A 26,174-nucleotide genomic window follows, 5' to 3' on the forward strand; every position below is an offset into this window, starting at 1 on the left:
CATCGTACTATCGCGTTATCGCATTGTTGCAATCGCACTGTCGCATTGTCGTCATCGCACTGTCGCATTGTCGTCATCGCACTGTCGTATTGTCGTCATCGCACTGTCGCACTCTCGCATTGTCGCCCTCTGTATTTTAACGTATAACCACGATGGCCCTAACGGTATTCCGTAAACACTGGTTTACTCTTTTTCAGTACTTTGCTCCCATCTGCATTCTTTTTTCATCTGATAATTAAAGAAACAAATAGTAAACAAGAAATATCGTACGACACATATGCTCCCCTTTCTAGCCCTTGACTCACATTATTGGTTATTTTGTTATAGAAACTTGCCATAAATGGGTACATGGAAGCGTTCAGTTATAGAAAAAGAAAAACAATGAAGAATTTGTGATAGTTTTAAAGATAATGAGCGGAAACCATTCTAAAATTTAAGACCCATGTGACCTTGACCTTTGAACTAGAGACCAAAAATCAATTGCAGTCATCTAATAGTTATGACCTATCAATATTAGAAGGCCAAGAATTCATAGAAATAATGATACGAGGGTGGTCCATTTGAGGCCATGACATAGGACGACTAGATTGTCTGATGTCCATCTAAGGCCAAGAATTCATAGAAATAATGATACGATGGAGGTTCATTTGAGGTAAATACAAAGAAAACAATGATTTGCTGCATTCTATTTGAGGCAACGACATAGAAATTATCATTTGAGTGATGACCATTCGACGGATGGACACTGTTTATACCAGCACTGAGGTTTTTGTTTGGTTTTACGGAGCAACAAAACAGTCTAGGTCATATGGCTCCGAAACAGGAAGGATGAGTTTGGTTTACTTCAGGTGTTACAAACTTAAAGCAACACCTGGAGTCCAAACCCCCTCACCTGCTGGATTTTGTTTTTATTTTTTGTTTTATTTCCATAATAATTCTATTATAATAAAAAGACAATGTACAAAATGTATTTTAGGCAGTGTTTGAAAGGGCCTGCATGATTAAAATCATCGACCATTACTGTTTGTTATTTTGAACCTCGATAAAGTCGGTCAATATAATATTTTCTGCTTGACATAGAAAACAAAAACATTTAAAAAATTCTGCCAATTTTATTTGCATTATTTATTTATTTGTGTTCCATGTCAATATCACAGAATCGTTCTTAAAATTATAATACAACAACTGTCACAAACACAATTTCCTTTCTCAATATTTCAAAAAACAAAAGTTCACTTTTATTAGCTGTACAAATCTAGGAGCTATGGCATCGAAATTCGAAACATGTTAAAATAGAAAATTAAGTACAGGTAAAAGTGGGCTTAGAATAGTCCTGTATGACATATGGATGACAAATTAAAGTATCATTTTGCTCATCAAAGTGATATTGGTGAGCGTACTAGTAAAGCTCACTCCCTTTTATAATATAATGTCCAAATAATAAAAATATTGGTAGACATACTTTTTTCAGATGTTCAGTTGCCATGCCACTTAATATATATATATGGAACGCCATAGCTGCCTCATGTTATTAGATTTCTTTTTATCTTGCCAAGAAAGCGTCTTAACACACTGTTAAATGTTGAGCGTTAAACATAATTATTGCTCATTCTTCTGTTTGTATGTCTTTACTTTTTTAATTTGTAGTATACATATTTATTATTTCATTTTCTTGTTACTAGATAAATTAAGATTAAGAATTTTGAAAATGTCATACTTGCTATTACCATTATATTGACGTTATGCTTGTAAATATTATTGTATTATAGATGATGTACTATGTACAAATCTTAATAAAGTATCTGTTCTGTTCTGTTCTTATCATGTCAAATAGAAGTGTTGTAATGTCATTGTTACTTGTCGTCTTGTCTAAACATTTCCTCATTATGCGTAACAGTAGTCTTATCTCTTTAAAATATGATGTTGACTTGTGTTAACATTGTTTAATTATTTCAAACAGTAGTGTTATCATGTCAAAATGTCGTTTTGGCTTGTCTGAAATGTGTCATATTATGTCAACTAGTCGCGATATTTGGTCATATTGTGGAGCTGTTTTGTCAAAAGACTGTCTGATCATTTGAAACAGCAGTGTTCTCTTGTCGAAATTCGGTGTTGACTTGTAATTGCACAGCTTTATTTTTATCAAACTGCCATGTTATTTTGTCAAAATACGGTGTTTAAATGCCTTAACATTGTCTTATTGTGTCAAACAACTGTGTTAATTTGCCAACGTACACTACTGAATTGTCTTTTTATATCAAATATTCGAATTATCTTGCCGAATTAGGGTGTTGCCTGGGCTAAATCATGCCTTATTATGATAAACTGTATGCTATTTTGTCAAAAAGCGGTTTTGACTTGTTAAAACTCAGTCTTATAAAGTCAAAAAATTGCGATATCTTGTCGAAATGTGGTAATGACTTGTCTAAACTCTTTCTTTAAATGTAAAACAGAAGTGTTATATATTGTCAAAATTTGATGTTTTCTTGTAAAAAACAAAAACAGTCTTATTATGTGTAATATTTGTGTAATTTTGTTCAACTTTAGTTCGGTCTTGAGAAAGCGCTGTCTGATTTTGCTAAACTGCCCCGTTATCTTTTTCGCTCTATCTTTTCACGCTCCGCGTGGGCTCTAGTCACGTGATACTTAATTTGGACAACATCGCATCTGGACAGGATAACACGATTATCTGACATAATGAGACGGTATTTAGAAAAGTTCGTGTAATAAATTGGCAAGTCGACACCACTGTATTACATAATGATACTGTGTTTCAACAAGTAAACACCACATTTGAAAAGGAAAAATGATACTTCGCCATAAGAGGACGATGTTTAGTAAAATAACACCTAACCTTGACAAAATAAAATGACACTTTGACAAAAAGATTAAAGTAATTTTAGACCAGCCATCACCACGTTTCGACAAGATGATATGACTATTTGACATAATAAGACGAATAAAGACAAGTTAAATCTGCATTTGGACATAACAGCATGACAGTTTGACAAATTAAAATAGCGTTTTAACAGTTCATAACAATAACTTGTATAGATACCACCATTATTTCACATAATAAGACGGTGTTTAGGCCGATTAAAATAAAGTTTGGATAAAATAGCATGGTGATCTGAGAAAAAAAGGCAGTGTTTAGACATGTCAATACCATTATTCGACAAGTCAACAATACTGTTTGACATAATAAAATAATGTTTACACAAACACACAAAATTTATGGCAAGTCAACATTAAATTTATTTAGTATTTCACTTAATAAGTATGTTTTTAGACAGAATAACAACAGTTTTAGACAAGAAAGCATGATGTTTTGGCACAATAAGACAGAATTAAACCACCTCATACAAAGCAACATAACAGTTTGACAAAACAGGACAACACTCAGCCAGGTTAATATAACGGTTAAACAAGATATCACTATTAGCCGACATAATAAGACATGAGTTTGACAAGTTGTCGCCAAGTTCCGACAAGATAACACTACTGTTTCACATACTTTAATAAGACAATTTATAGACAAATTACCAGCATAATTGGACAGACAGCATGCTATTTTGACATAAAAGACATTCTTTAAGCAAGATAACACCGAATTTGAACACAATGACATGGCAGTCTGACAAAATGTGACGGTGTATAGACAAGTCAATATCACATTTAGACAAGACAAAACGACAGTATAACATAATTCAACAGTGTCATAACATACCAGGATCACATTTGGACAAGATGACACCAACTTCCGACAAGATAACACTACTGTTTCACACGATAAGACAAAACCAAGACAATTCAACACCACATTTAAATAAGTCTTTCTTCAGACATAATGAAATCTTAATTCGAAAAGACGGCGTGCATGTTAGACATATTAAGACGACTTCCATTAGGCATGTTAACACCGGCTTGCACATGATAACATGACGTTTTGAAATAATAAGACAGTGTTTAGACAAGTCAGCACTACGTTTTGACAAGATAAAATGAATATTTGACCTATTAAGACTTCGTTAAGACAGGTTCCCATAAAATGTTGGCAAGTCAATACTTCTATTATACATAATAAGAGGCTTTTAGGGAAAAATAAAACGAAATGTAACAACATGAGGCAGATATGGCGTTCCATATATATATATATACAATGCGTTTTATACCCTTGTGTTGCTGCATGTAACTAGAGTTAATAAAGTGTTGTTCTCTTCTCTTCTGTTCTGGCAAGTCAAAATATCTTTACCTTTTTTCCATAATTGTGTTAAATCTACATTTTACCATGTAAAATAAATAATGACCCAAGTGACCCATGGTAATTTATATTAATATCGATCAGAATTTATTGATATTGTTGAATTTTTAAAAAGATTGGGGGTAGTCTTTTTTATAATTTAAGTAGTTTTATATTTTATCATAAACATTTTTCAATATCAATTTTTGGTCAATCACTATTAATAGACTCATTTTGAACTGAATTACTAATTCAGCTAAAATTAACAAAAATATGAGAATAATGTCACTTTAACCCTTTCGCTGCCAGAGGGTTATTGTTTTATTGTTCACCTATTTGCCAGAGGATTTTCTAAGAAATTACTATATTATTAGTTAATATAATTATTACTATTTGTTATTAGTATTATAATAAGTATATATGTTTCCAAAATTGTTAGTATAATAATAATTATTGTCGATGGTATAATTTTCTTTAAATTTATTATTATTTTTATTATTATTATTATTAATTTATTATTATTACTATTATTATTATAGAAACGGCTAAAGCCGTCCATATGGCAAATACGCCGAAAATAACGGGGACGGCTTAAGCCGTCTCTATGGCAGTGAAAGGGTTAAATATATACATTGGAAATGTTTTTCATTTCTTTTTTCTTCAGCACATTTACATCATTTTCATTGACATTACATACATGTAGCTGTATAGCATAGGTTATTATTTCATTAAATTTAACAAAATGAGTTCATAAAACACATGCCAAACCTGTAAATATATACAACAATTTCAAAGAGTTTTGAAAAATTCAATTTCAAAGTCTGTGTTATTTTGAGGTAAGTGTTAATGGTCAACATCACGAAACCATAAAGTATGCTGTGTTTAAAATGAAAGCTCTTTAATTTTGTGCTGACCATGGTTTATTTACAACCAGGGCTTATAGATATAGAATCAGGACTAACATAGTATGCCCCAGGCTCATCAAGTGATAAAGGGACATAGGAAAATGCCCCCACTCATCAATTGATACAAGGACATAGGAATATGCCCCACTCATTAATTGATGCAGGGACATAGGAATATTCTCCCACTCATGAATTGATAAAGGGAAACAGGAATTTGCCCCCACTCATCAACTGATACAGAGACATAGGAATAATTTCCCCACTCATCAATTGATACAGGTACTTAGAAATATGCCCCCACTCATCAATTGATGCAGAAACATAGGAATATGACCCCACTCATCAACTGAAACAAGGACATTGGAATATGCCCCCATTCATCAATTGATGCAGGGACATAAGAATATGCCACCACACATCAACTGATGTAGGGACATAGAAATAATTATTTTACAAAATTCACAAGTCTAACAGATAATTAAATGACGTAGAAATTTGAAAGGCTAGGATTAATAGTAACAAAACGTGAATAATTTGAACATACAGGTATGGAAAAACTAAGATTGTAAGTACATTTTGATTGGATGAGCTTGTACAAATATACATGTACAATATAATTCTTGTTTTGCTTATGCACTTGATTAAACAGATGCATAGAATTACAGTACCCTGTGTTATACTGAAAAATGTTTTATTTTGTAATAAAAGTAAATTTTTGTAAGAAAAAAATAAATCAAACTTTTGGACACTTGAATAATTATACTAACAAATATTTTCCAAAGCTGTCAAAATTAAATAGTAAATAAACAAAAAAATATATATTTTTCTGTATATCAAAATAAGTTAAAAACATTAAGTACAAAAGATGAGTACTCTTATGAAAATAACATGGTTATAATTTTAACAAAAACTAGCCAATAAATTAAAAAAAATATATAAAAAAATAACTGACATTCCTTTTTTAAAAAAAGTAAAATAAAATAACTAGCTAAAATATTTCATACAAGAAAATATTTCCCACATAGTAGTTTACAAATAGCTGCATATTTTAATTAGCCATATCACAGATCTGCACAAGACTATATTACAACATTGTTACCCTGCCTTCATCTACCTTTCCTCTTACATTTTTCTTACTTCTGTATTAATTCCAAAAACACTGTAAATACCTTCAACTTTGCACTTATGAATGATGTAGTTTTTTTTTTATTTTCCTATCTATGACATAACTATGTTAAGTTTGTAAGTCTTAAAAGTGTGATTTAGAAATAAGCACCAAGTCTTTCTGCAGCGAGTTTTACTAGATACAAATGTGATCCATGCAAGGTCACATTGTGTGACCCGGTTAACCATGTGACTAGCTCCGCCCTCTCACCAGCCTGGAAATTATATAACAAACAGATATATTACAAAAAAACATAAGGTTCCTTGACATTTGAAATGTTTTTGACCCAGTGACCTCAAAATCAAAAGTGGTCATTTTTTAAACATGACTAACCTCCATGCCAAATATGAAGACTGTGGGTCAAAGGAATCTCAAGTAATTGGGAGGACAAGCTTTTTATAGTCAAAATCAACAGGGGTCACCTTATGGTCATAATCAACCTCAATCCCATATACGAAGACTGTGGGTCAAAATGTTGTTAAGTTATTGGGCTGACAAACTTTTTGAAGTCAAAATCCCTGAGACCTTGACCCTTGACCCAGTGACCTCAAAATCAAAAGGGGTCACCTACTAATCATGATAGATAGATCGATTTATTTCGGCAAAGGAAGCATATACATAGTTGACAATATAACATAGGATAAAATAATGAGCATTATTAAATACTATATCATAAACGAGAAAACTATGACATGCTCACCAAAACCAAGGATAACACAAAAAAGGGCAAAACAGCTCTTATTTCCATAATGGTCCTTTGTATTGGCGGCATGACATACAGAGGCAGACCTAAATATAATCATGTTTATAGAGACTAATAAATCATTGAAATGTATATCACAGTCAAATCTTGGGTTAATGATACTCCTGTTTACAGCTAGGAATTTAAAACACATTACTTAAATTGTAAAAAGATAATTAGCCCACAATTTAAAATCCTGAGCCGAAATATGTAAAAACATAGTAAAAAAGTTAAATACTGTTCATAAGATGACTTTTGATGGCAACCTTAAAACTTTGTAATCTGTTGATCTCCGTTAACTCTACAGGTAAATCATTCCATAATTTAATACCAGAGAACGCAAAGGATTTAGAACTCTGACTTTTGACCTTAGGTAGACAATACCCACCCGTTTGACTAAGTCTTGTACTATAATTGTGTACGGAATCTTGCAAAATAAAGTGTTCAGACATGTTATCCGGAGACAGGCCATTTTTTATCTTAAAAACATGACACAACATTATGTGTTCCACTCTTCTGTGGACCGGTAACCAGTTAAGGGATTTAAAGTGGGATGGGTCAATATGGGCTCTGGAATCCAAGTCAAGTACAAATCTCATTATTTTATTTTGACAAGTTTGTAACTTATTTTTAAAAAACTGTGTCAAGCTATTATACCAAACAGAGCATGCGTAATCATAGTGACACTGAATAAGAGACATAACCAAAAGTTTCTTGGTATGCTGAGTAAGAAACTCTTTCTTGCGGTAAAGAAATTTTAACTGAGAGTTGGCCTTCTTAAGAACAGACTCGGCCATGGAGCAAAATGACAGAGTTTGGTCTATAGTAATCCCAAGATACTTGATAGATGAAGTTGATTCAATTGATGTACCAGAACAGGTTATATGCAGGTTAGATTGTGACATGGACCCAAATAAAATTGACTCGGTTTTCCACTAACCATTGGCTGACCAGTTCCATATCATCTGTCCATATCATCTGTCAATGCCTTTTCAACAACAGATAAACTTTTACCAGAATCATCAGCATACAAAAGCAATTTATTTTTGACCACAGCTGACATATCATTTACATGAATTAAAAAGAGAAGGGGTCCAAGGATTGAGCTTAAAAGCTAACCTCCATGCCAAATATGAAGACTGTTGGTCAAAGGATTCTTAAGTTTTTGGTGGACAAGCTTATTTTAGTCAAGGCCCCAGTGACCTTGACATTTGACCCAGTAACTTCAAAACTATAGGGTTCATCTACTAGTCATGATAGGGTTCATCTACTCCATGCCAAATATGAAGACTGTGAGTCAAAGGCATCTTAAGTTATTGGGCGGACAAGGAAAACCCCGGTATACCCCCCTTACAACTTCGTCGAGCGGGGGTATAAAAATGTTATAAAGGTGCTATGGCTATGCTATGCTATTACAAATGGTGACCTGCAATCATGATCTTAAGTATGTGCAAAAACTTAAGTTAAGAGCTGATGCAATTGTAACGGATGCAAAACTTAAACCTGCCTGAGATGCCACTGTTTTTCAAGGGGTATGATTTTAACTTAACGCAGGCTAGAGTTATGAAAGTTGTAGTATCAGTTTGTTTGAAAATGCATGAATAATGTTTGAATCTAAGAGTAAGAGTATCTTACCCGTAGGTTGCATTGAGAGAATGCCGCCCCATCCTCGTCATGGTAACTAATTGCTGTTGTTTCAATCCATGCGTTGTCTGTGTTACGAGGGTCATCTGCATAACCTTCATATATCTAAAAATAGAAACCAATGAAATATCAGTAACAATCATTGTGACCTTTTATGTTAATAACTATATAATCTACAAAAAAACTCTAAAAACAAACATTTTCATATACATGTTTAGAATAGTAGAATAATCCTTATTTTTCTATAAATATGTTATACATAAAAATCATGAATCTTATTCATGTTTGGTAATGGAAATATTGTAAAGGTAGCACGCAAATAAAATTGTACAGAGATTCTGTTAAAAACTATGTACTGATTAAATTCTCAAAAAATTTTTTTCAGGCATTATTACTTGAAAGACAATTCAAAAATATACAAAGCTGAAATACTGCAAAATCATTATACTTTGTGGGTACTAATTTTTGTGGATACATGTAGGTCAATCCATGAATTTAAGATCCAACAAAATTTCATTACGCCATCCTAATTTTTTTTATTTCGCTTGCTGTTTTTGCAATACGATATTTGTGTTTTACAACTTTGCAAAAATAGACAAATCTTTTAAGTTAAGAACCCCAAAAATCCTTTTAAGCTAAAATCATGAAATACTCAGAAATCCATGCCATGAAATTTAGTTAATTCACAGTCACTTAAAACAGAAGAAAATGTATAAATGAGTACATACTTTTACTCCTTTCTTCCAAATTTTGTTCAATTTCTTTCTTACAACCTTTTCATTACTAGAACCTTCTAGAGATCCCATGGCTTTATCAGTGAAATCAGCCTGCAAATGGTCTGCTGGCTTAGCTCCTGGTGGTAAAATTGCCTGAAAATATATGTAATAATCATATTTATTTAGCTGTATAAATGTAGTCGGAAAACTTTTCCAAAAATATCTGCCACATTTTATTTCTGTATTGTATAGCATATAATATATCATATCCCCCTAATTGTATATAAAATCCTTCTGTTTTTTTCACATTGTCCCAGGATTCCCCACCCTACCCATTCCCCACCCATCCCCCCACCCAATGACATCAAAATTCCCTATATTTTTCAAGATCCAATCTAATTTACCAATAAAAAACGTCAATGTACAATACATTTGGGATTATTAAAGATCATTAGCATGTTTACAGCTTAGCCCCTGAAGCATTGTCTCAATAAAACACATGGCCTTGCCGATAGTAGTTACTACGACTATAGTTGGCTTTGTATTTTCAGAAAACAAACATTTTGAATGAAATCTCCCTCCCCCATTTTTGGCTGTGTAACCTCCTTATGCAAGCAACGGAAACCAGCCAATCAGCCTTCCTTAGCTTTGTATAAGAAAACAGGTGACATACCCCTGGAAGAGCACACATCTGGTTGTCGGCACGGAGCACGGCTACAAACTCAAACACTGGTTTACCCTCCTTCATTTCTTTGCTCCCATCTGCATTCTTTTTCCATCTGATAATTAAAGAAACATATAGTAAACAAGAAATGTTGAACGACACATATGCCCCCCTTTCTAGCCCTTGACTCACATTATTGGTTATTTTGTTATAGAAATTTGCCATAAATGGATACATGGAAGCGTTCAGTTATGGAAAAAAAAAATATAATAAAGACATTGTTATGGTTTTCAAAATAATGAGCGGAAACCATTCTGACATTTAAGACCCCTGTGACCTTGACCTTTGAACTAGAGACCAAAAATCAATTGGGGTCATCTAATAGTTATGACCAATCAATATTAGAAATAAAAACACTTTGCAATAAATAGCTTTCAAGATAATGAGCGGAACCATACTAACATTCAAGCACCCTGGGACCTTGACCTTTGACCTAGTGACCCCAAATTCAAAAGGGGTCACTTACTAGTTATGACCAATCAGTATGAGAAATATGAAGACTTTGTCAAGAAAATAAGTGGAAACCATTCCAAAATTTAAAGCCCCTGTGACCTTGACCTTTGAACTAGTGAACCTGAAAGTAATAGGGGTCATCTTGTAGTTATGACCAATCACTATTGTGAAATATGAAGACTTTGTGATAATAAGCTTTCAAGATAATGAGCTAAAATCATACTACAATTCAAGGACCCTGTGACATTACTTTTGACCTGGTGACCCCAAAATTAATAGGGGTCATCTACTAGTTAAATTTGTATAACCAATCAATATGTGAAATATGAGACTTTGTGATAAATAGTAACCAAGATAAGCAACGGAAATCATACTACCATTCAAGGACCCTGTGACCTTGACCTTTGACTTAGTGACCCCAAAATTAAAAGGGGTCATCTGCTAGTTATGACCATTCAATATGTGAAATATTAAGACTTTGTGATAAATAGTAACCAAGATAATGAGCAGAAACCATTCTGATATTAAAGACCCCTGTGAACTTGACCTTTGACTCGTGACCCCAAAATCAATAGGGGTCATCTTCTAGTTATGACCAATCACTTTGTGAAATATGAGACTTTGTGTTGCATAGTTTTTAAGATAATCAGTGGGAACCATTCTGACATTTAAGGCCCCTATGACATTGACCTTTGACCTAGTGACCCCAATATCATTAGGGGTCATCTACTAGTTATATCGAATCAGTTTGTGAACTATGAAGACTTTGTACTAAACAGTTTTCAAGATAATCAACAGAAACCATGTGGTCTACCGACGGAGAGACCTACAGACTGACGGACCGACAGACCTACATCAGCAAAACAATATACCTCCTCTTTCTTCTACGATAGTTTAGTATTTAATCATTCAAGCGTCTTGTCCGGTATGTACCGGAATACGGTATTTAGTGTGTTGGTGCTCCAATGCTTTTTTAGTCTTACTCTTAATTTAACTGTTGTTAGGTTGAATTGACATATTTACCGAGTAACAACAGGATCCCCAGCGTGGTTAGGACCCCATCGTCCTAGAAGTCCCCGACTCTGGAGACCTGTGCGACCTTTTGGGTTCAAGGGTAAACCATTCTGTACAACATATTCACCAAGAAAACTCATCCTGTCCACTTGTTTCTCCCCATCAACTGCATTGAAGGAGGTAATAGCAGCCTCCCTTTGTTGTGGAGTCCTAAAACATATGTCATGAAAAATATAAACAGGATGTACATTTCACAAGCTTATAACTCTTTAAGGATTATGAACCCTAATGAATCAGTAAATATTAACTTAAGAGTTATATTGTTAAAACCTCTTTGACAAATAATGAGTAATCTTGCATAAACACTATCTATGCAGATGTACATTACTTGAGAAGAAAACAGTCATGCATTAACAGAATTGTTGTTTTTTGTTTTTGTTTAAATATTTTTTTCCAGATATTGTACCTCAGATGAAAAGTGATGCTGGTAAGCATGGAAAACACTGCAGCGGTCACTTTACAGTTCTAGAGTTGGATATAACTTCAGTCAACCATCCGTCAAATATTTCAGGAATAAACAGATGAGCCAGGCACATATGCGTGCGGAACAGCTAATCTAGCTTTCAGCAAAGCTTCATTGTGTAGAAAAAGTCTTGGTTGGAAACAAGGGTGAGTTAAATAAAGGAGTAATTTAAAGTTTAAAGATATTGTCCCCTTAGTTTCCAAAAACATGAAAAAACTTACATTTGAAATATATCTATGTCGGCCCACTCTGGCCTTAATTCTAGTTCCTGAGCTGTGTAGGCACTTGGGGAGTATTCTAGGTACTCAGTCTGAAAATATCCAAAGTTTCATAAAAAATTAAAAATCACTTTATGCCACTTCCTCTAAAAGGCAGAAAACCTTCATTTAAAGTCACTTTGAAAACAAACAAATGCTTATCCAAAAGCTTTAGGACCTCAAGAAATTCAATTATAAATGTGCCACACCATGACAAAACTAACATAGTGCGTTAGCGACCAACATGGATCCAGACCAGCCTGCGCATTCGTGCAGTCTGATCAGGATCCACACTGTTCGCTGTCAGTTTCTCTACTTGTAATAGGGTTTGTTAGTAAACAGCATGGATCCTGATCAGACTGCGCAGATGCGCATGCTGGTCTGGATCCATGCTGGTCGCAAACGCATTATGTTGGTTTTGTCATGGCGCGGCTCAAATAATCATTTTAAAACCAAATTCAAGAAACTTTTAAATCTATCTACACAGTTCACATTCACATGACTATATTTACAAATCAAATCATCAAGTCAAACATGCTTAAACACACAGACTTAACATTAAAATTCATTTGCTATCTATCAATGAGAATTTTATTAACACTCAAAGGATCTTCATTGCAAAATCGTTTAACATGCTGACTTACAATTAACAGTCATTGATTCACTGCTGCGGATTCAGATCCTGCAAAATTTCATCAACTTAAAAAGCTTTCAATCCAGTTTGTGGAAAGTCAGTGTTATCCACTCCTGCATAAAACAAAACACTGATGGTCCATCAAGGCTTTTTTGTTTGGTTTTATGGCACACCAACACAATTTGGTCATATTGGCGCTGACACATGAAGAATGATTATGACTGACCAGTTGGGTGTTACAAATTTTAAGCAACACAAGGGGTCAAAACCACCTCACATGCTGGAGCTAAGAGATGCATAGACTCAAGTAATTCAAACCCATTTAGTCGCCTCTGACAATCAGGGATAAACGGTGGCTTTTGTTTGTTTCATTTTTACGCCTTTTCCCAACAGTATTTCAGTCATATAGGCGGGTACTTTCCTAACCATCGTTCCTGGAGAGTTACACCAGTACTAGACTACCTTCCTCCGTGCTGAACTACCAAAGCATCTCCCGGGGATCGAACCCACGCCAGAGAGGTAACAGGATTAGAAGTCATCGACTCTAACCCCTCCACCATGGAGGCGGTTAAAAACTGTGGCTGCAATTATGATGTCTGAATGGTAAAAAGCATCCTCTTACTCAACCACAAGAGGATTAACCTCCACAAGCAAAACTATCAAATGATTCTAACGAGCAATTGAAACTAAAAACTTCGTAAAAAATAGAGGGGGAAAAAGTACCAACCTCCCAAGATACTTTATCATCTGGAACAGGAAACCTTGAAATAAGTGACCCAGGATATGGTGATGTTCGAGACCTAAAGTGACAATTTATCCCACGCAGTAACATTTCACGAACTTTGGCTCGTTCCTCACCAGCCTTGATTTCTAGCTTTCTCTTCTCTAAAATAACAAAGAAAAATAATTGTTAACACCGTTAAACAATGAATATCTTTGCTTTTCAGTTTTATTAATTTAAGATTAATATTTAATAACACAGCCGTCAAATAACTTGATAATCGCTCTTAAATTTGTCCAATAAAAATAAAGCCCTACTTTGAATCGAAACAATCCATTGTTGCAAAAAAATCAATACATTATTACTTAAATTGATCAGTCAAACCTGAAATATTTTTCTGGTTTCATTCTTTCCGCAACGAAAAGCCATTAATGCCACTTGATGACGGGAGCAGTGGCCTAATGGTTAAGGTGTCTGCCTCTAAACCCAGGGATCATGGGTTCGAGCCCTTATTGGGTCAAGACCATATGACACCAGTACTTCACCAGGAAGCTGACTGGAAAGTGATTAATATAAGTTGAAATAACTTGTTCCGCAATCGAGCTTAAATAAATATGTTTTAATCAATGCCACTTGAAATAACAGCATTAAACGTATTACTGTATTACAGTACAACCCCTACAGAGCAATTTCCTGTGCTGCTCTATGGAAGTTAAATTTATATAGAAATCAGCTTAGTCTTAACTTTTCGAAGAACTCTTAGCTTAGTATATACAAATTTATTTTAGTTTTGATAGTGATGGAAGCTATAAGCTTATTGAGCACTGTCAAATTTGTTCCTGGGACAAACCAGTACTAAGCAAGAGTGTAAAGATTCTTGCTCACAGAAACAACGTTTGAACCCAAACTGCATTAAGTATAGTAATAAGTGTTTGGAATTATGTTTATTTTATTTTTTTATTTCTAGCTTTCTTTTCTCTAAAGTAATTTTTTTCTAAATCTTTATAGTGTACAAGTAATAATATTATACCCTGATTTAATGGGATAGTATTTAATGGCAATTTGGTGCTGATTTAATTAATTAAAATTTAAATGTAGCGAAAAATTTGAAAAAATAGAAAATCTCATTGGACATAATATAATTTCAACCACTTATTTTAAGGCAAAGGTTTGTCTTCTCAAAACACTGGTTTATTTATAACAATATTTTGTGAATAAATCAAAAAGTTCAAAAAATGAAACAGGTATTTTATAAGTTATTGCTATTTCTGTATCAATGAAAGATTTAATATAATGCTTTGTTCAGAAAACAGAATGTGTCAATTAATGGAAAAAAACAAACAATTTAAATCATCAACAACACACATTTTATAACTGCTGGCAACAGTTTTGCCACTGATTTTCACAAAGATTAGTCATGTGTTTGTTCATTAAAATTTAATGGAACTCAATCAAAATACAACTAAAAAATAGAAGAAACAATATTCAAGCAAAATGTGATAAGCATACGTCTTAACTGTTTCAGACTTAAGATTAAACTTCTTATTGGGAATTTTTTGTGCATTAACATCATAACGTTAATGAAAACAACATTCATATCAATAACAACAATGAACCAACATAATTTAATATAAAAAAAATCACCAACACACTTGTATCATTCACACATTAACACCATTTCATAATTTCAAAGTGACACTAGTTGCAAAAAAAAAAAAAAAAAAAAAAAGAAAGAAAAAGAATGTGCACAGTATATAGATTATTATTAGGTGAACATTTTATATCTAACTACTTCCTTAAAACAGCACTTAAAATTTGAATAAAAAGAAAAAGGAATAACCCTAAAACAATTTTAACTAGAACTATCACTAAATGTGATTAATACCCCACAAGACTGCTTCGGAAATGAGAAAGTTACTAGTAACAGAATACCTTGCAAAAGAACTGAAATACAGTTATGGTTGTGGGCAATTAAAGATAGTTGCGGTTTTTGTATGTTGCATTTCTTTGTGGAATGTCGTTGACCATAGATGAAGTTTTTTTGAATTACTTTGTAATAAGTCCAAAAAGAGTTTACGCTTCTTGAGCACTGCACTTCCTCTCATTGTGCTTGAGCATTGAATGAAGTTTCATTGAATTCTAAACATTAGTTTTTAAGTTATGCACCTGAGAAAAAGGAACAGAACAAAGAGCAATAACTCTACAAATACTGAAGATGGAGTTATGGTTTTTGCCGCTACACTTCCTCTCATTGTGCTTAATTATTGTATGAAGTTGTATTGAATCTCAACAACTAGTTTTCAAGTTATGCACTGGACAAAAAAGTAACAAAGGACAATAACTGTAATAAGTCAAAATAGAGTTATGGTTCTTGTGCACTGCACTCCATCTCACTGCCCTTGACCATTGTATGAAGTGTCTTTGAATTCTAACCATTATTGTCAAGTTATGCACTGGACAAAAAAAGGGCAAAAACTTTAAATGAGTCAGGAAAGAGTTATGGTTTCTGTGCACTGCACTTCCTCTCAATATACTTGACCATTGTATGAAATTGTATTGAATTCCAACTAGTAGTTTTCAAGTCATGCTCTGGACAAGAAAAAAGCAATGGAAAAGTAACAAAGGGCAAGAACTCTATAATAACTCTGGACAGAATTATGGTTCTTGTGCACTGCACTTCCTCTTAATGTGCTTGATGACTGAATGAAGTTGTATTGAATTCCAACTAGTAGTTTTCAAGTTATGCTACGGAAAAGGAAAAGTAACAAAGGGCAATAACTCTGTTATTAGTAAAGATGGAGTTATGGTTCTTGTGCACTGCACTTCCTCACAATGTCCTTGATCATTGTATTAAGTTGTACTGAATTCCAACCATTAGTCTTCAAGTTATGCTCCGGACAAAAAAAGCAATGGAAAAGAAACAATGGGCAATAACTATGTACATACTTTAGATAGAGTTATGGTTCTTGTGCACTGCACTTTCTCTTATTGTGCTTGACCATTTTATGAAGTTGTATTGAATTCCAACCATTAGTCTTCAAGTTATGCTCCGGACAAGGAAAATGCAACGGACGGCTGGACCTACTGACCGACCACCGAGTGACTCCTATAAACGCCCCCCCCCCCCTCCAAAAATTTTGTTTCGGGGGTATAATAAACTAAATGAAAATGAAGATTACTGGATATAGCTACTGTTTAAACAGACTTATCAATAACTTAAAGAATGTTAATTTCTACAAATATACAAATGAACAGTGCACTTCTGTACAAATGTACTTGGTCCAAAAAAAGTCAGCTAAGATTTTCATACAATTGCTTTCATCACTGACACTAAATCTTATTACTAAGGAATATTGATTTGTGAGGCCTACACTTTGATACAATGCATTGTAAGTTTCATGAACCCTTTAAGCCTGTTGGTCAAAACTTAAAGATATACTATGCTCTATATTATATTTGAAAACATTTATAATTCCTACACAGTCTCCTTGTAAATATGAAATAAACATGGTTTAATTCACACGAAGTAGTTATGGTGTGTTTAAAATTCTACACACTATAGGTTGTTACGATATGAATATATTGTATCATTAAAAAACTGGCATTTTTTAAGAAAAGACCAATTTAATTTGCCTGTAATGAGGAACACAGCTTCCAATACATAATTTATTCATTCTTTTATTCAAATTGAACATAAACGGTTAGAATTACATAGATTTCAATAAACTTCTAGCATAAAAATAGTTTACGCAAGGATGAGCATAGTATATCTTAAATCTACTCATGCTTCCAGTGCAGAGCAAGATCAGTCGCAACAACTGTGCCGACTGATTATGGTCTGCCCTGTTTGCTATTCAGTCAACTAGTACTTAATTTAAAATTAACGCAGTACCCTGAAAATGATGAATGGTTTTGTCCAGACTGAAACATGGATAAGTCCATTTAAGATATTAAGCATGGTAAGGATTATGATGCTGATAACATTTTTAGCCAGGATAGACATTCCAAATATTGCAGAAATTGCTACTACAGCTCTTAATGGTAAGAAGTGAAAGCACTAAATATATCAATGTTCTAATTCATTTATTAAACATTACTCCATAATTATCTAAATCAGATGCAGTATTAATTGGCAACTAATTTGACATTTGTCAGTAATAATTAACTTATAAGACATTTGCAAGTCTATTAGCTTACTCATTATGGGTAAAATGACATTCATCTTCAATAGTGCACTTTTTGCATAATTCACCAAATTGAATATTTTTTTTTTAACTTTCTTCTTGTTTTAGAAAAAACTTTTTGTTATTATGTTAAATGGTTATCTAAACACAAAATAAGGTTCAAAATGCAAATTAACTGTTTAAATAGCAAGCATTACATAAGCCAACAAAGTTGTAGTGACTAACAATTGCCGTTGATTACATTTATACATGTACTTGCAAGCAAATATCCAAAACAATATCCAAACAATTTCAAAACTTGAACTAAAACTAAACAAAAAGTGATCTTTGCACTTTTCTTCCGCTTTTGATTCATACTTACTTTTCTTCTTAGATTTTCTTTCTCCTAGAATATTATGAAACATGTTTAGCATATTTCTTTATGAACTAGTTATGTGTCCATAGGACACTTATGATCCCAACCCAATTCATTCACCTGCCACAGTGGCATATTAACATACATATACAATATATATATATATATATATATATATATATATATATATATATATATATATATATATATATATATATATATATATATATAGAAATGAGAGGAATATATACACACATACCACCACATCGATATGCCAGTCCAATTACGGCACAGCGCCTAGCAGTACAGTCATGAAAGCATAGCCACTGCTCATCCACCATCACAAAACATGATGGTTTCAGAACAGCTTTATATACAGTCACAAACTGCACTACACATTGAAACAAGCTCAACATTCACATATATAGAGTTTGTTCTCTGTTATCATATCTCTCTATTTATATATATATATATATATATATATATATATATATATATATATATATATATATATATATATATATATACTAAGTAATATACATGTTTATAATAATGAATTATAACTAATGAGTTTCATTAATTTATGACCTGGGATAAACTCTTGACTTAGAGAAGTATTTCTTGTATCACTATTACATTGACCTAATGACCTCAAAATCAATAGGGGATTCTTACAGGCCAAGGACAATGTGCCTGCATAGATTCATAAACTTAACCCTATTACTTTTAAAGTTATTGATAAGACAAGGAATTTACTAAAAGTGCAACTCTGACATTTACCTTTGGCCTACTGATCTAAAAGTCAAAAAGAGTCTTTAATTAGCCATGATAAACCTCCAAACCTTACTTTAGGACTAGAGGCCATAGTGTTCTCTATTAATTGGTCAAAAAAACTTTTTGTTGTCAAGGCCACAGTGACCTTAATCTTTGACCGGTACTGTTCTAAAGACAAATAGGAGTCATTTACTAGTCATTACCGACCTTCACACCAAATCGAAGAACTTTAGGCAAAAAGTGTTCCCTAGTTGGACAAGCTTTTAGTTACAAGTATCAATGCCATGTTGACCTTTGAACATAAAGCCAATAGGGGTCATTAACAGGTAATGAGCAATATTCTATTCTAGTTATTTAAACCATAGCTTATTCTTTCTCAATTTATTGATAGGTCAAAGAAGAGGTAACATATCAACATACAGACCAACCCCTTCACATTATGCCCCCACTTTGTAATTAGAGGCATAATAAAAGGACAAGATTAAAGTGAAACAAAAAGATGCCTTTACACATAACATGTGGAACTATGCTATGAAAATGAGAAGAAAAAAACACTGTGACACAACATTGCATCATTAAACCCTATGCAAAAATCAACAAATTATGTTTTAATTATTATAAAAAAGACCTTGGTGAACTAAATCTGTGACGTTTATTTGGAAAACCATTGTGAAATCAAACTATGAATAGAAAAGAAGAGTAAAGATTTAGCATTGTGGGCTGTTTGCTATGGACCTTTCCGGTGTTTCGTAGAAGAACATTTAGCCACACCTTTTCCATTCATAATGAGCGCTAGGTAAACTGCTCACAAACAGTATCAAAAACATAACCACGTGTTCTTTTGTGCAAGCCAGGTCAACCAATGACTATGTATTATCTCAGTGTAGCAATTTGATAACAAGTACATTTTCATAAAACTGTAAACACTGGAAAGGTCCAGTCACTTAGCACTTATTATTTTGAAAATTTCACTAAAAATGATTAATCATTGGCTTTTGTCCTGACTGAAAGATGGACAAGTCCATTAAAGAAACATATCGTAATAAAATTCTATATGATATCATCCAGAAAATTTCTGTCCAGTTTCCTAATAAGTCAAATAAGGAAAAGTCGCATGTTCTTTTTCTTTCATTTTTGAAAATGATTAGTAGTGAAAAGTGACTTGTTAATTGCACACATAAAATGACTTAATATAATGATGTTAGCCGTAATAAGTGCATTGTGAAAACTATTATTTCAAAAAAGTTCAAGTTGACAGTTTTCTATATATAAAATCTTTTTTTTTTTTGATACAGTTTTCTTGATGTTTCAGATAGGGTTGCTCCACCTTATAATCATCTTAAAATTGTAGTGTTTTTTTTATTTGTAGCTTGGTAGATTACCCTTAGCCACAAAGGTCAACGACTAAGCCAGTTTGACCTTGATGTGCTTTTAACAGCTACAGTCTGTCTCTATGCTCCCACTTTTAAGCAAGTTGAGTTTGCAAAAAAAAAAAACAAATATGAAAATTAAAAAAACTGTCTAAATAAGATAATTATATAGTTACATTTGTATTATATTCATTAAGCTCATTTCACTTAGTACACATACACAGGAGGTTTCAGTAGGACACAGCCTGCTCGACTATAGTTAAACAAGAGCTGTAATAATGTAGAATAATGTTCTAGTCTCAAAAAGGGCCATAATTCTGCCAAAATCAATGTTAGAGTTATGGGTCTTTGAAAAGATCTTCGATTATGCTTTCAGAATCTGATATATGTATGGAGTTTTAACCCATTCCCTTCAATAGTTTTGGAGATACCAACTTGCAGCAAAGTGTGATGCCAATAGCAATATTGTGTGAGTATAATAGCTGCTCTCTCTTCTATGTAAATAGTCAAGCTCAAATTCATACAAATAATATTGTTAAACATTCTTTAGGGAAAAATGTATTCAAACTAACAAGGTAGCAATTAAACATCAGAAGTGTATAGCAAGCAAAGGTGCATTTTATAGTTACATGTACCTGATCCAACAGAATATCTTTTAATACAAGAAAACACATGTTTAAATCATCTTAATCAAGGAAAAAAAAAGAAAACCTATTTATCACTTAAATGCTACAATTTTTTAATGATGAATGATTGACAAGAATAAGAAGAAATGTCTGCAAAAAAAATGCTACACCCCGATATCTCCACTTTCTATTGCTTTGTCATTGTTTGGAGAGACAAAACATGATGGACCGACAAAGGCAAATCTGAATTCCCCATTCCCCATAAGTAGCGGGGGCATAAAATTCAATAATAATTGAGATATAGAGAGAGTATTCTTTTTATTTAAATTGTGAGAATAAACAATATGCAATTTTTTAGAGTTTTACGTGAGTTTCAAGTGCTTTGTCAACATGGGTATCACATACATGTAACATGTATCATGCATAGCATACATCTATATTTACCTTCTGAAAGTGTATTGAAAGAAAACAAAAGACAAACAAAATGAGTTGAAAATTATTTTCTCAGTTTATATGTAAATAAAATTAATACATTGTAAAGCCATTAACTTCTTTAAAAAGCAGGTATATAAGTGTGTAACAATTTATTGTAATGAATAAGAATAAAAAAACATCTATAAATTAAGGTATAACTTTCATAATAATTTCAAATAAAATAATAAAACAAGGCAAAATAGTGCTAAAATTTGCAAAAACTATATAATTTATACGACCTTTAAAAATATGAATATAAGTCCAATTTAAATAAGCTTCAAATATTCATATAATTTGTGAAGCTGACATAAATTATTACACATTAAATATAACTATAAAAAAATCCAGTTTAATTATTACAAGCCGTTACCTTCTAATCTTTGCTCCTCCCAATCTATGAAAGTGGGCGGGACACTGGTATCACTGGCCATCTTTCCTTCTTTAAGTGAATTCATAATCCACTTAATTGAGTCATGTGTCATCTCCATCTGTAATAAATTAAAATTAAATCATTTTCTTGCATATCAGACAGGATTATCCACCGCTTACACCCCATGTAAGACAAGTCGTGTGCTTTAAATGACGTCATTGCTGCGCACCTTTTATGAATGGATTGCGTTCTTAAGATGACGTCAATTAACCGTTATGAATGAGGTTGTACGTTGATACGCTACTATAAGAAAAAAGTGCGTAATGAGAATATCAGTTTTCATAATTTCTGTTCTAAAATAATTGATATGTAATATGCAAGAAAAAAATAATCAAACACCGGCTGTCGGTACGGACGGGAATATCTAGCTCTCGGGTAACTGTTTAGCAGAAACTCGGCAGAGTCTCGTTACCGCCGTAAACAGTCACCCTAAAGCTAGATATTCCGGTCTGTACCGGCAGCCAGTGTAAGATTCTTATCATATTGCTAGAGAATTTTCAATTCTTAAAGGTTCTTTAACGATATATAATGCTCAAATTTGATTTTTGAGAATAATGATAATGGCTATACAGTTTTACATAGTTTGTGCATTTGTGCATTATCTCATTATTCAAACTAGACATATTCAATCAGATTTCAGTAAATTCCTGCAGTAAATAATTTTACCCAATGATAAGCATAGTTTTCTTTAAAAAAATCTGAAGAATGTTTTTTATTTTATTGTTTTTTTAACAAGTCACACCATATGGTAGAGATCATAGGGTGATTTTCCAGACGAAAACACAGGTGTTATAGGTGTTAGGTGTGACTGTGATACCTTATCTGACAGTGACAACTGTAACTGCTGCTCCTGTAGCTCATCTATACGACTTGTTAACTCCTTAATACTGTAAATAAAAACTCGTAAAATATAAGCTTGTAAATACAAACTTCTAAATATAAACTCGTAAAATATAAACTTGTAAATTAAAACTTGTTAATATTAATATAAACTTGTAAATATAAACTTGTAAAATATAAACTCGTAAATATAAACTCGTAAAATATAAACTTGTAAATTAAAACTTGTTAATATTAATATAAACTTGTAAATATAAACTTGTAAAATATAAACTCGTAAATATAAACTCGTAAAATATAAACTTGTAAATATAAACTTGTAAATGTAAATGTAAACTTGTAAATTTAAATACATAAATATAAACTTGTTAATATAAACTTGTAAATATAAACTTGTACCGCAAATATAAACTTGTACTGTAAGTATAAACTTGTTAATAAAAACAAAGCTGAAAGTACAAACAATTCTATCAATTATTATTCTGTAACAAAGTAGACAATGTGTCTATTGGAAACGGATGTTCTACTGCTGTATCCTATGAATGGACAGCATGATAGCAGGACAGCTTAGCGTAACATGCAATGGACAGTATAGGTCATATGGCGACTTTCCAGCTTCACTGGTGGAGGAAGACCTCAGATGCCCTTCCGTGCATTATTTTTGGCACAAACAGGCACCCGAGTAGAACCACCAACATTCCGTAAGCCAGATGGACAGGTTCCTCATATCATATGAAATATTTCAAAGTTCCTGTTGGGATTTAAACCCACAGCAGTGAGTGGCAAGTGGTTTGAAGTCAATGACCTTAACCAGTCGGCCACTGACGAACCACGTAAAGTATTCAAACATTTTTTATACTCACAGTGTATTTGTGTCATTCACTTTGTACTCCATACTTTCAAAATCTTTTAATTCTGTTTTCTGATGAAATGCGTCTGCTATCACATTTTCCCATTGAACAAGCTCTCGCTCGTTTTTAAACTTACGACCTGAAAAATATCACTTTGTAAAATAATCACTTACAGCGTACCTGAAGTACATGATTATAATTATTGTCTCATTGTATTGAACTAGTATTTTCATATACTAGAAAAAGCATGGCAAGTGAGCATAAAGCAATATGTGAAATTACTTTTTTTTGTTAATATCAACTACATATATATATATGTATCAAAAAGCCAATCAAATTAATTTAAATATCATAGTATTACAATAGACTAAGTAAATTAATTTCATCACAGGTAAATAAGTTATGAGGATAACTATTTATTCTACCTAATTGTGTTTTAAGTTATGTGTTTGAAAATTCAGATATACGAATGGCAATTGCGCTAATGAAAGACGTAAATTAAACTATCGATATCCTTGCAACAACTGTGGAGATAACAAAAGCTTATTAACAAAACATAGACTTACGGAAATCGTCCTCATTATCATTATTAGAGGTAGATTGTTGACAGCAGCAGCAGGAAAATAGGAACTTTACAAGCAGATAAACATGGGAGAAAATTATGAGTGGCGGACACAGCACTGGTCGAGTGTAATACTCGTAAATCAAAGAATAACGCTGGAAAAACCAGTGTTTGTCAGTATTATCTTGGATCAACGTAAACGTGTAACTGAAGAGAAAACAAAAAAGAGAACACACCTTTAAGCATATCGAATAATAACAAAAAGCAAAGAAATTAAGATCATCTATCTGCTATTATTAATATTAAAGCCGCATGCCTCCAGTTGAATGAATAAATGTTCAAAAGTCAAACTTTTAAGTGTTAATTAAATACTTTACCCTGAAAATGAATATGAAGTATTCACAATCCTTTGACCCTTTGCGTTTTTTTCTTCAAAATATGACTTTATCTAATACCACTTTCATTACCATAGATTTATTCCAAGACTTTTGGTGTAAATACTATATTTGAAAGTCTTTTGATAGTTAGTATCCTACGTAAAAAACCAATCCCTTTTTTACACACAAAATGAAAATAAACACTTACTGAATTTTTTTATAAAATTTATCATGAATCTGGAGGTATGCTACTTTAAGGCCAAAGTAAAAAAATGTCTTCTGATTAAACCAGCAACCAAATAGGATTTAAAAAAAAACCCATCAGATTCTTATTTTCTGATTCCAATTTGATTTAAAATACCCATAACTGTTTACATTTAATGATTTTTATAACTATCAAATGTTTAAGGTATAATGTCACAAAATATTTGATAAATGGTAAAACACTATAATCAAACATTCTTTTCTCTGACCGTAACAAAATATTTATTAATGCACTCAAACAATTCAATACTTATATATAGGTATTGAAACTAAATATACCCTTCAATTAATAAACATTTTAAGAGATGTTGGTAGCTAATTTCTGCTTTAACTACAAAAGATGTTCATAAATTAGATAATTATAAGGTATTGTGCCATCTCTATCTAACCTTTGACCTTTAGCTGACATTGTAACTTTAAGACGTCAATGAATGCCATTTGCAAAATCTCTCAATTAATGAACAAAAATGCAAACAGTCTATTGCTAAATATATCAAAACAGTTGTTAAATGTATGCATGTCATTAGTGAAAAAAATCCCTGCATCCAAAATATTATTTTCTTATATACATGCTATTTTTTATGTCATAATATGAAAACCTATTTGCTACACTTTTGAATGTTATTTTAACCATAAACCTGTTGGATTCAAGTGATAAGCCTTTGCAAATTGGTAAAGAACCGATCAAGGCCAGCCTGCACATTTGTGCAGTTTAACTATGCTTTTTACTGTTGATACATGTATTTTTGATAAGCCTATATAATACTATCACTTTTATTTTTCAAAAGCTTTAATTTTTAGTATCCTCAGCCACAGTAGTTTACAAACTTTCACTCATTGGCCATATTTCTAAGCCATCTTTCGTTTCTTTTTTGTTTTGACAATAATTATAAAGCACTGTTGGTATATAAGTATTTTACATGAAAGTCAAATTGCCATTTTGTTTTACATTTTTGCTACCTTAATCAAATATTTATTTTACACTCAACAGGTGATTTAAGCATCTAGGATATATTAAATCCATTATTACAACATTATAGAACAAATGTTTGCCTTTTCTACAAAAATAAACTTTTTTTCATTTCCGAGGCTTAATGTGCCTTTAAACTTTAAATAGACTGTGTTTCCATGCAAAGCATGGAAAATTCATTATACAATTCAGCAAACTAAGTGTTAATATATCAAATAATGGCTGATATTACAATATGCTACCATAAATCTTTCTCCCCTTCTTTACCAAATAAATTATACACCTAATATATATTTTTCGTATATGTATACAATTATATATAAACATTTTGCACAAATAAACAAACAATGTATAAGCAA

General features: G+C 32.4%; 1 protein-coding gene across 3 annotated transcripts in view; it reads right to left on the bottom strand.

Annotated features, from left to right (window-relative positions):
- Positions 1-1,092: 1,092 nt before the first annotated feature.
- LOC132737397 (transient receptor potential cation channel subfamily M member-like 2) overlaps positions 1,093-26,174 on the bottom strand; it is a 59,749-nt gene continuing 34,667 nt past the window's right edge. Inside the window, exons 13-24 of one of the 3 annotated variants that reach the window (XM_060724677.1) lie at positions 24,209-24,411; positions 23,655-23,781; positions 22,769-22,838; positions 21,892-22,009; positions 18,284-18,307; positions 13,745-13,902; positions 12,348-12,436; positions 11,613-11,813; positions 10,086-10,191; positions 9,425-9,565; positions 8,688-8,801; positions 1,093-6,524 (exon numbers count right to left, since the gene is read on the bottom strand). In XM_060724677.1, the coding sequence (XP_060580660.1) occupies positions 6,408-6,524; positions 8,688-8,801; positions 9,425-9,565; positions 10,086-10,191; positions 11,613-11,813; positions 12,348-12,436; positions 13,745-13,902; positions 18,284-18,307; positions 21,892-22,009; positions 22,769-22,838; positions 23,655-23,781; positions 24,209-24,411 (1,468 nt within the window). In that variant the 3' untranslated portion in view covers positions 1,093-6,407. Of the gene's footprint in view, positions 6,525-8,687; positions 8,802-9,424; positions 9,566-10,085; positions 10,192-11,612; positions 11,814-12,347; positions 12,437-13,744; positions 13,903-18,283; positions 18,308-21,891; positions 22,010-22,693; positions 22,839-23,654; positions 23,782-24,208; positions 24,412-26,174 lie in introns of all 3 variants that reach the window. The other 2 variants (XM_060724675.1, XM_060724676.1) reach the window with 2 other exon arrangements.

The sequence above is a fragment of the Ruditapes philippinarum genome, unplaced genomic scaffold (assembly GCF_026571515.1).
Source record: "Ruditapes philippinarum isolate M1 unplaced genomic scaffold, ASM2657151v2 ctg3693_1_1_1_1, whole genome shotgun sequence".
In the NCBI taxonomy this organism is placed as follows: Eukaryota; Metazoa; Mollusca; class Bivalvia; order Venerida; family Veneridae; genus Ruditapes; species Ruditapes philippinarum.